This window comes from Nipponia nippon, unplaced genomic scaffold (genome assembly GCF_047370975.1).
Source record: "Nipponia nippon isolate SJK-2023a ecotype South Korea unplaced genomic scaffold, ASM4737097v1 scaffold_5, whole genome shotgun sequence".
Classification (NCBI taxonomy): domain Eukaryota; kingdom Metazoa; phylum Chordata; class Aves; order Pelecaniformes; family Threskiornithidae; genus Nipponia; species Nipponia nippon.
In genome coordinates, this window is record NW_028262369.1 from 79,719,881 (window position 1) to 79,732,309 (window position 12,429).

General features: G+C 35.3%; 1 protein-coding gene across 6 annotated transcripts in view; it reads left to right on the forward strand.

Moving 5' to 3' along the window:
- LOC104009974 (sodium channel protein type 1 subunit alpha) overlaps positions 1-12,429 on the forward strand; it is a 104,854-nt gene that overhangs the window by 85,939 nt on the left and 6,486 nt on the right. For all 6 annotated transcript variants that reach the window (XM_087731664.1, XM_087731666.1, XM_087731660.1 and 3 more), the window contains 2 exons: positions 4,848-5,129; positions 12,310-12,363. In XM_087731664.1, coding sequence (XP_087587790.1) covers positions 4,848-5,129; positions 12,310-12,363 — 336 coding nt within the window. The remainder of the gene's footprint in view (positions 1-4,847; positions 5,130-12,309; positions 12,364-12,429) is intronic.

Consider the following 12,429-nt stretch of genomic DNA (forward strand, 5'->3'; position numbering starts at 1 on the left):
GCTCTCTCTGGAAGCTTTGTGTACATCTGGACTTTGGCCAGTTGAGCAGGGGAGATAATGATCTTGTGGCAGATGTTCTTAGCTCATACTTGTTCAAGACAAAGCAATAGTCATAGCTTACTCTCAAATCCTGCCCAAGGCAGTGTCAGTGTTTCATTTGAGTCAAGAACGAATTTTCCTGTTTTGCTCTAATGTGGCTTATGCTACGTATGCTATTGTCAAACTCCCTCTGCATGCTGCTGTCTTTGAACAACTGGCTCTTCAATCTTTGTACTGCTAAGAGAGAGGTGAATGGCTTTTTGTAACAAGCACCATCTGAAGGCTACGACTGTGTGACTAGACAGATAGTCACTTAAAGAGAAAGAAACTATTCATTTTTTTGGACATATGTATTCAAGTCCACAATTTGTTCTTCTTCCTTGGAGTTCCTGAAGGCTTTCTGAGGCTTTCCCACCTATCAAGGAATAGAGTATAGGAGCAACATGTCTTATGTTTGTTAGGGCCATATAGCATGCATAGAAGATAAGGTTTGATTTAATCCATAAAGGTCCCAGTGAAGTAAAAATTATTTGGCTTTCTGTGCTTGTGTACGTGAATCTTACGTGAGCATGTACATGCAGAAAAAATTATGAGGTAACAGTTAAATAACCTCTATATCCTTTGACTGACTCCTTCAAAGGACTCTGATACAAGGTCTGGCACATCAAATCTTTGGGAAACTTTTCCTGTTTAAGCCTAAAATTTTGAAGTTGACAACTTCTGAAGTGGAGACAAATAAAGTACTTTGTCATTTTAAGTAGGAAGAATGTTCCAGACATAATCCTATAATCTTCCTTTCCATCCCAAAGATGGTAACTTCCTCCTCATTTACACCAGGGACAGAGTTTGGAACTTCTTCACAGAAGCTGCAAAAGTTATGGAAAAAATGGATAAGTACTACTGAAGATTGTTCCTGGTTTGTTTACAGATTTCGGGAGGCCCTGAAATATCCATTAGTCAGATCCAATGTAGGAACTCCTGGAAAGCCCGTGGCTGCTCAGGTGCCAGGATCTATTGAAGCTATTTTGCTGTGGGAACTATAATACATTTATATCTCACTATGTGTTTCAGGTATGTGTCCCACAGCAAGATTGAATCTAGTAAAGCTTCCTTGTATTCTACTCATACAGCAGGAACAAGCTGGTATTTTGCACAATCCTCATTGTATACATATGCACAGCTCTGGTAGCAAAACTGAATTTTTTTTTTTTCCAGTTCCATTTTGCTGTCTTCTTTGGACAGTTGTTCAAGAAAAAGATATAAACAGCAACAACAAAAATCAGCTGGACTGCTAATTTGTATTGACATAATGTCATATCAGCCAGAAGATAAGACAATTAACATTGCAGTAATTCTTTTATCTTACATATATATATGATGTTGGAAGATAAATGTTATGAAAAGGTAAACTTGAAAAAATTGTGTATGTATATGAAATACTGCTTTCTTCTAGAGGAGACATTGCTTCCCACAATGATTTTTTCTTTCCTGGATGAATATCAACTAAGATGTAAAATAGTCTAGAGCCCATTTGTCTATAGGTGTCAGGTGTTGCTTCTCACTTGCACTTACTGCTATTCCACCTACCTGAAGCTATAGGAAGGTGAACAAGCAGAATCAGCTTGGGGTTTTGCAGCTTGCTCACCAGAGTCAGCCTGACCAACAACATCCCGACCTTGAGGAAACGCATAGGTAATTTAAACAAACAAACAACTCTGCAAACACCTTTTTCCAATTTATTGGCATTATATTCTGTATCAAGGAACAACAGAAAATAGGCCCAAAAGAACAGCCCCTTTTAAAATAAAAAATACGTTTAGAATCACATACATCTGATCTAGATTTGAAGAACAAGCAAAAATAAGAGCTGTAGTTGCCAACATTCTTTTAACCCACTACAGACTCTTTTCAACAATACGAGATTCACAATTTTACTTTCTGCATTCAGTTCAATTTTCAATTGGTTCTCACTTCTTTTCTGTCCATTTGCTGTAACTTATGTGCGTAGGTGTCATGTGTGTATGTATGAGTGCTATCTTGGATACATATTATGTAAAATAATGTCCTGGTTATCCTGATATACCTCAGCTATTCCCAAAGCAAATACGAAAAAAAGTAAATGGAAAAAACCACTGATAAAACAATTGCCTCCAACTGTATGTGTTGAAGAAATTAAAGACTCCCTCCTAAGGTGGACTTTAAAGTCAGCTGAGCATCTGACCACCATGTAAAAATGCAGTTTTACATTTTAAATACGATAGGGCAAAGGCTCAACACTGGTGGGGAAAAAAAAAATCAAAAATCAAACAAAAACAAAATGCAAACAGAAAACAACTTCTAAAAGTTTTAATTTTCTTTTCTTCTTTTCTTAAAAAACCTTCCAGGGGGACTGGATAGCTCAAGGGGTTGGTAATAGGATACAGAGCCTTTCATCTCTAGGTCACCAGTTCGCATCCAGGCCAGGTCAGTAGTGACCAAAAATTGTTACCATTTGATGGATTTTCAGTGACCTATATGAAATAAGTTGTTGGAACCGTTGTTGGAACAGTTGCTGGAAGCTGTTCACTTCTTATTCAAGAAGATGTGGCTGATCTTTTGGCAGTCTCAGTAGCAAGACTGCATTACCTGTTCATCTAAAGATGCGAGACACGCTGATGGCATTTTGTAGAAATCTTTCTTTCTACAACTATTATCAATTCACAATTGTTGTAACAATTACTGTAGCTGTTAGTATTCTGCTGCCTGTTCTGGATCTGTGCTGTGGTCCAATGGATCTCAGGGTTGTTAAAAAGGTAACTGCTACAGGCACTCAATTCATACAAAATCACTCTTCGTGTGAGCACCTGTAACCTTAATTTATTTAAGTTGCAGGACTAAATCCCCATCTTTCTTTCTTGACAACTTTATTTTCAGGTTTTTCACCAAGATTAAACAGAGGAATTCAATCAGTATAACACATCCAGAACATTTTTATGGGTGAAGAAAAAAAAAAGAAAAAGATAAGCACTAGCTGGCCTAGAATTTCAAAGCAGCAATAGCATAATACAGTGTCATAGATCAGGTCAGACTTGGAATAAATTCCAGAATCATTGCATTCCTAATTTTTATGTTGTTCTCAGTTCCATCAAGCTAAGTAGCAACAGATTTCTTCTCCCCACAGGACAGTAAAAAACCATTTTCCTCACTCCTTTGAAAATGGTTTCTTATCTTCAGAATATTACTGGGACCTTGTTAGACTTTTTAAACGTTTTTTTTAAATGGCTAGCTTATGCATGCATCAGCTAGATACTTCACATTTTCTATAATAGAAAACTCAAGAAGCAGGCATGCTTCCTTTAAAGTTATCACCAAAAATAGAAGCCACCAAGAAAAAATAAATTTGAAAAAAATCATGGTTTTATAAAAGATAGGGATAATTGTCAGTTACAGAAAGGTCCCGTTTTTACTATCTGGCAATGGAGGAGGCCCTTAAAACGAGAAGAAAATATGCCCTGAAAATAACATCTTCTACCTAAGATCTCTAAACAGGTCCTAATTCCTGGCCATAACATTTGGGAGGAGGAGGGTGCTGAGTGACGAGTAACACAACCACAATACTCCGCTTCCAAAGGCCTTCAAGAGGCTGTGAAATACAGGTAGTAAGATTGAGCAGCTCTAAGCTTGCTCAGAATTATATTGGTAGTGGGGAAGATCCCTCTAAGTTGCAGAAAGCAGGGAACAAAGATGGGCTAAGATACCTTAATACACCCCAAGTATCCATGCCAATCCTTTCCTGTCTTACCGCAGGAATTGGATTACTGAGAATCAGAGCCCTACTATATATTTTATTTTACTTTCCTACAAGGTCCTAAAAGTTTTACAGAGAAAAAAAGTAAAATTTAAAATAAAATATAACTTGTAAATAAGATCTGGTATTGGATACTTAAGGAGAAATGATTGCTCAGCTATTAGCCAAACAAATATCACAAAAGTTTTCATAGCTCTGACAGACACATGTGATTAATTACTGTATATATCAGAAGAATACACTTTTTATCTACATAAGTAATTATTGACATTTTGCTGCAAGGGGCTGTGAAGGCAACTGGCCAAAAGTAATTTAAAATGCAAAATCAAAACCCCTAAATATGTGCTTGATATATGTCCTTCTTTAGATAAATGAAGGGTATTACTGACTTAAACTCAATACATGAAACAATAAGACTGGAGCTTGAAATAAATTATGTTGATTCAAGTAGACACATATTGCAAATTTGTCTTGCTTTTCTATACAAAGAAATTAATCTTTGTTATAATCTTGCATGGAACAATAAGGCAACAAAGATACGTATTTAATTCCTGCATAATCCTTTTAATGTAGAGCTTAGTTTCTAGATTCATGGCGTTTGTGTTTTCAGCTTAAATTTCAAAGCTATGTTGATCAAATCTACAGGCTGCCATTTTTCTTTAAACATTTTTAAGCTATAATTTGATGCATTTTTATTATGTCTGTATTTATATTTAACATGTTTGTCTTTTTTATATAGAACACATCAGTGTCAGGCTTCATCTTACTACCACCAGGTTTTCTCTTTTGTTTTTCTGTTAATTATTTTAATTTTGTCACTTATTTTCCTTTCATTACATGTTCTAATGTTAAGTATTTAAAAGAACAGTGCAATGCTACAGTTATTAACGTACTGCTTTAACATTTATAGTACTAGTTTCTGAACAAGCATTTCTTAAGCATTGGTAAAACAGTATACAAACCTTTATCACTGTAAATATTCTTACACTCTTTTCTTTTTTCCCCTGTATTTGTGTACTAGGTGGTTGTGAATGCCCTTTTAGGAGCAATTCCATCCATCATGAACGTGCTTCTCGTTTGTCTTATATTCTGGCTAATTTTCAGCATCATGGGAGTAAATCTGTTTGCTGGGAAGTTCTACTACTGTGTTAACACCACCACTGATGAAAGGTTTGAAGTCGACCAAATCAACAATTTTAGTCAGTGCGAGGAACTCATAAAAAACAATCAAAGTGCCCGATGGAAAAACGTGAAAGTAAACTTTGATAATGTAGGATTTGGGTATCTTTCTTTACTTCAAGTAGTAAGTGATCACTCTTTATATACCTCTTACTGTTTATATGTAATAGTGAAAAGCAATTCTAGCAACAAAGACAGAAAACATATTTACCTGATGATTTTTATCTGTGACTTAGTAATACCGCTGCACTGATTACTCTTTTCATAGTAAGCAGCAAGTAGAGCCTACTAAGATGAATAAAGAATTTTTACGACATCTGACAGAACAAGTGCTATTCTTCCTATCTATAACTCCCTGAGTCCTCCAGCACCTTCTGACTTTAAAAGTTTCTAGAAGTACCTAGGAATGGTATTCAGCTATCTGAATACTTGAAGTTTTACTGTTGCTGAAAAACCAAAATCTGCATTGGTGTGATTAAGTCACAGAGAAGAACTCCAGGTAGGAAATCCCATCTCAGTGATGTGGCTGCCACCAGTGCAGACTTATGTGATCTAAGAAGCAATTTCTCATTCAGAAGAGAAATAGGAAAAGAAAAATATCATTAGATACTATAACATCTGAAAAATTTTCCCTGCTATTTCTGTGCATAAGCACCTACTGGAGTTTATTTAGCAAAAACTGAGGGAAGAAAAGAAGGAAGAAAATAATATGCAGAAAGATACTATAAGGTTATGCCTTCACTATCAAAAATTGTGTCCTCACAACACTCACTATCTTTGTATTTTGGAGTAACTAACAACCTGACCCAGCTTTAGTCAAGAAAATGCTGGACTCTAACCTATGTTGTGTGCAGTCAGCAACCTCTATGTTTTTTTTGCGGTTACTGTCTAATTCTGCAGAATCTTAGTTTTCATTTTTACAGTTTTTAAATAAGTTTCTGAATTTTATGTTGGCATAAGAAATCTCAATAATACAAATCGTTAACATGATGCTGTGGTATTGACATGCTCCTGTACAGGGTCTAAAACAATAGTTCTGAGCATTGGGAACTGCCTCTCCCAGCTAATATAGTGTCTCACCTGTGTGACTGATAACTCTGACAATTTAAATTTCACTATGATTAATTATTTACTTTACTGTCACATCAGGAAAGAGCAGAGAGGAACCAGGAGTATTAATGAAATAAACTACTGAATACAATTTGATTTTGATAACAAAATTGGATTATAATAGAAAGACTTTAAATATTTATTTTCTCTGTCTTATTTTTGAAATCCACTGGCCTAGAATCCCCTTTGGGGTTGGGGGGGCAGAATGCTTTATTACACATGTTCAGGAGAAACAAGACATCAACAAAACTCTTTCCAAGTGGTTTGCAACTCTTCTTCCAGTCGTAACCTAGTCTATTCTGGGACAGGGATAACACAAGGCACATTTTTTCCTGGCTTTGTGGCCACAGTAACCACCCCTCAGCTACTGCCAGTCATACGTATTTCAGTGTCCCGGCTATGCATAGCTTATTCCATATTCTCTTCACTGAAAAGCAACAAGTGTTTTTTATATGAAGACTTAGATTCTTAAATTATTGGATTGTTCTAGGAGGCAAATTGGGAGAAATTTTCCAATTGTTCCCATGCTTCCAAAGGAAAAATTAATCTAAACCTACCACAGCAGGACCTAGGTCTCATGGGAGGACAAGCCAGTGGTTTTTGCATTATCTACCATACAGAGATTTTGCACTGATATCAAAGGCTTGCCTAATGGATGGATTTTTTTCTGTGTGAGTAGAATGTCAGTGACAACACTACTTATTTTTTCTGTATTACTAAAATGCTTGTAAAAGCATGAAGAGATTTTTTTGTTTGACAGGCCAGAAAAAAATGGGGCATTTCTGTCATTCCACAAAACAGACACTTGGCTCTGCATCTTTTAGGGTGTGGTAAGTAAGCTGCTAGTAGTGATTTTGGAGTTATGGAATGATAAAAGCCCTAGGGCAGAGAAAGCAAAATATTGGCTTGATTTTCAGCTAATGCTTTAAAATATGCAGAATCTATGGTTTTTTTCACCTTCAAGAACACAAGAAAGGCCACAATTCATAAATGTTTGAGACTCTTATATCACTTTCTCAATCAAAGAAGATATTTATAAAGTGATTTTCTATTTGATATATAAAGTACTTTTGATGAGAATCTAGAACAGGATTCTAAAGCCATCATGTTCAGAAGAAACATGAGAAGTGAATAGGTATGTCATAATCCTAGATTTTCCTACCCTTCCTAATCAGCTTGTAGTAATAGTAAAGATGAGTAAATACTAAGAATTAATTAGAGGTATCCATTACTATGTTAGAAAAAAAGGTAAAGCTATTGAAACATGAGTATTTGGCCCAAAATAAGGTATTAAGCCTGAAAAATTGGAATAAAAAATCATGGTGCAAGTGGATATGCTTTCTGTGCACCCAATGTGAACATTAATGGCCTTTTTAACATCTTAAAGATGAGTTGAAAAGTCTACTGAAGTCATTTGGTTCTCCACCTTAACAACCTCAGGCACAGACTTTTGTTTAGGTTGTGATGGATCTGAGAAAATAACTCCATAGAGTTCAATGTCATTTTTCTAATGACAACCTCAGTGATAAGTACCAATGCATGAATTACAGATACAAGGTCCCTTTTTCAGAAAGCTAGAAACTAACTACAAAAAGCTGCCTCTTACAATCCAGTATTATTTCCATCCTCCATTCTACCCTCTGACTCATGCCCTTTAAGCCAGTCAAAGAAGAATACTGTAAATCCCTTCAGCTTTTCTGGGTTATAGGTAATACAACATAAATCTTTATTTTCTGCATCACTGAAGTTTTCTATCTGGAGTGAATACTACTGGAAGTAGTACTATTTTCATGCCCAAAAAAATCCAAATGAAAACAAGCCAAAAGAACTCGAGACCCTGGCACTGAGGACCAGGAAATTCCCATTATTCTGGGAAAGACACAAATGAGTCCCATGAACAATTTTTGTTTTGAATCATGAAAAGCCTTTTCTGGTAGTATATGGGTCTGTTCATTGCAGAAAAATACCCTCTTTTTAAAGAATAATATAGAAAAGAAACATAGATATTTCTCATATAAATACTCACAAGAAGTGGAATAATTTCAGAAAGGAATATTCTAGGCTCAAAAAATAGATTGGAAATGTGTGGCAGTGGCTCTTTAAGCAAAAAGAACTCTCTGAGAAGCTCTTTCTTGAGTTTCCTTGATGGTGATGAGGAATGAATTTCTGGAATGAGGGACCTAAGAAAAGGACATAAACTAATTTTTGGTTTGCATATAGTATTTTTTTTTGTTTTGGGGGAGGGGTGTGTGTGGAAAATCTTTAGTAGTGATAGCAACGTTATAATCCTTTCAGCCCAAAAAGACAGGCTAACAATATATGCTGTTGATATAACCAAGTTTTATAGACTTTGTTGATCAGAGACTATTTTCCGAAATTCTTACATAATTTGAAGTTGGAGTGTAAATATTCATGCTATCAGTCATATAAGTACACACTCTATAAGATTTTTTCTTCTATGATCCAGCGTAGCTCATTTTGGTCTATGTGGATCTGCGAACTTTTTTCATTTCTCGGTCTGAACTTGTTTGAGTATTTCTCTGTCCCTAAAGAAAAGCATCAAAGCAGAGACAGATCTGCTGGAGAAATTCCTTTCACAATTTTCATGCATCAGTGAGTGAAGAGGAAGAGGTTGGTGTACACAAAGAGATATGGCATCTGCCCTGATAATTTTATGGCTTTATGCCTTTTTAGCTTGAACCTAGTGTTTGGATTCTTTGGTAAGTAAATCTCCTGAAGGCCTGGTTTTATCCTGCTGGTAAGCGTGTACCCTGCTTACCAGGATAAAATGTGGCAAAGCAGCGGGTCTCAAAGCACAATGTTATATTATTCTGCTGTTACTAATATAAATAAGAAAACACATCTTGTTACGTGTAGAGTAAAACAATCAGAAGCTGAATTCTAGGCCTGTAAGATCAGGATGGCTTCAAAGTTCCAGCAGATTAGTATTTTAAAAGCAAGATGCTATTGTATCTCCAAAAGGGAATGTGAATCTTCCTGGTGGTTATTTCTGGTAAAGAAATGGAGTGGTGAAATTCCAGCGTTACTTATAACTTCATTAGACATTATTCATCAGGGAAAATAGTCTACGTCTACATAGTTTTAACAATAGTAAAGTAGATTAGGGGATTTTTGTTTTGTTGGTTTTTCTAACTACATTTGAATCTGCATTTGAATATATGTCTTTCAGATTTCCTTGGGGAAAAAAACATTTGGAACAGATGCTCATTTCAGTTACACTGCTGTAATCTTTGAAATCAATGAATTACTCCTGATTTAGTGTCACTGGGAATATACAACATACTTTTATATTTGAATATACAAAAAGGAAACTAAGGATTTGATCTCTTAGTCATATTTCTTAGTCATATGTTATTTTCTATTCAGTATGCACAAATGCCCAAATAATACCTTATTTCTATTAAAGAAAATGTCTTGCAGATTAATTTAAGCCTAACTTAAGCAGGCCTAAGCTTCTACTGAATGCAGTAAAATAACTCTTTTTCACTAAATGTGATGTCTTGAAGTAAACCTCCAGTTCCATTATTTGCTATTGTTCAGGCAACATATTAAAAAATTACAAGTTCTCCTACTGAACTGATGCTTCTGCTTTGAGCATTAAGAATCCGTTTTCTAACAGCTAAGTTCTCAACTAGTGTAAATGGTTTTGCATAATGATGATTATATTCACTGATTCCTACTGATTTCCAGGAGGGATTTGGAATAAAACAAATAATATGATGAGGGAGGATATTTTACTATTAAAATTACTTAATTTTAATTAGGTTTTAATTTTTTTTTCCTTCATTTCTTCAATAATGGTAATATCTTATGGTTTTGTGAAACTCATTGTGGAAAATACACATTTTACTTCTGATATTTTGAACTGCAAGATAGTAATATGTTATATTTATATTTTTCCACCCCCACACTCTTTTCAAGTTGCCTTTTTAATAATAATAATAAGCATACAACTGCTCAGTTCTTCAGATCTTTTTCCTAGCACTAGCTGAAAGGTACTGTCCATTTATAATGGAGTACTTTACTGATGATGGTGAAGCTTAATATTTTAAAATTAGTCTACTTTTTTTCCATTCACTCTAGTTAGTATAGGCTACACCAATAAATTTACAAAAACCAGTAATTCCACTTTGCTTGGAGGATGATATGCAAGGATCATCATGTGTCTGAATCTGAGGCAACAGCACACACTGTAGAAGAGCCACTCCATAATTTGTATCATCTTTCTGATGTAAAAGTATGCTCATTATTTGCATTTAGTGGTTCAGGTTGAAGTGCTGATTTCAACCTAAGTTACGACATTCCAAAAAATGCAAATCATGTACCACGACAGAAACAAAAGTAGTGCCTGTATGGCGTGAAGTAATCATCCTGCCCTATTTAGGCCTTGTAAGACCTCAGCTGAAATACTGAGTCCAGTTTTGGTTACCATTTCAAGAGATGAAATGGTGGAAGAGAGCTCAGAGGAAAATAATGAGAATGATCAGAGTTCTGGAAAACAAGATCTATATTGAAGGAACAGTGATCACTGCCTAAAGAAGAAAGGCAGCACAAACAGTTTGCAAATAAGTAAAAGGTGCTCCACAAAGGATGATTAGTACTCTGTTCTCCAGATATGTAATGATTATGACAAGTGACAGTCTTAAATGGCAACAGAAGGATTTAGATATTAGGAAGCAATAAAGACAAGTGCCAGAATAAATGGTTTTTATGAGGTTGTGGAATGTCCATCATTAAAAGTCTTTGAGAACAAATTAAACATATATTAGGAATTAAATAAAGAGAGCTGATCCTACATCATCTCATCCCTTGCAGTCCACATATTCCACAAGGACTTTAAATTCTTCAGCTGAGACTTCTCCTTGTTTCAGATTTATTGTTGTTTTATTGGTCCTCTGATACTACATTTTGATTTCACCATTGTACTGTAAGTTACTTGAACTTCATATTTCCTGTGTTGGCCCCGAGATGTGAAAGTTGTTGCATACTGGATTTGCATCTCAGGATAATCATGGTCTTTTTAGTATTGCACTGTTTCAAAAGTGTAAGGGACCTCTTTTCCTTTAAGGAAATAATTCCTTCTCATTTTAAGTTCACTTCAGGATGATGCCAGCTGCTTTGTATGCTGCATAAGCAAAGCCTTTTTGAAACCTCCACTAGAAATAAAACCTCAAGATGATGGAGACACAGCAATAACCATGGATGAAGACTGTTCCACTCCTGACTTGTTTCTGCAACTGGTCTCTATGGCAAGGAATATGGAGGAACCAATGATCTGCAGCCTTGTTTAGCAAAATTATAATAGGGATTAAATGACAGAGAACTATCTCACTTCTTTGTTTTATTCTGGGCACAACTGGATTAAAAACTGAGTGATTTCCACTTGGAGATGTTGCCTAGTCAAAAGAGAAGTAGTTGCTGCAACAGAGAAAATTACTTTCTGTTTTGAACGCTTGCATGAAGCATTCTACACCTCACTGTCAAATATAAAAATTTACAGATTTTGGGCTAAGGAAACAGCTATAAAAGTTCACTACAATGCTGCCATCTATGAGGCATATTAAATCTTCGATGCACATAAAACACATCCTCTTACCAGTTTATCTGAGAACATATCTGAGGCATCTAGCCTCTGTAAAACACAATACAATATATTTTAAGTGAAAATAGAATTACTAAATCAGGTAAAGTCTTTCAAAGTAGAGAAAAATCAAAATTCTGCTTGATAGGAAAATACCTTTTCCGAGCTGATCAAATTTTTGGTTCCCTTTGGTTGCCACCTTTCTGACTGATTTGAGCAGGAGGGACTACACATCAGTCTTCATTGGTGGCAACTCAGTTACATAAGGCTATTTCTCAGCTGTACATAGCCTTTGCAGTTGACATGATTTGATGAACATTTAGTCCACTAAAATGATACTGCATTCTATCATTTGTGATAATTAGTTAGAAATCAGTTAATTAAGCTTACTGCTTAAAATGTTCATATAGAGACAAAATAGGGGGATACACTGCAATGTATCCGATGAGCAGCTGTGAAGAAAGCCAAGAGACAAAATTAATTAGAAATCTTATGGTATGCTAATTATTCCTCATGCTGTACTCAGTTGCTGGAAATAATTATATGAATTGTCTTCAAGCTTTATGCTTAAACAGGTGTGTACTGTTTACAGGCTACATTTAAAGGCTGGATGGATATTATGTATGCAGCTATTGACTCAAGAGATGTAAGTACTGCAAATATTTTAAATTATCTTTTTTTCTTGAGGTCTGTCTATCAACAAGTGTGTATT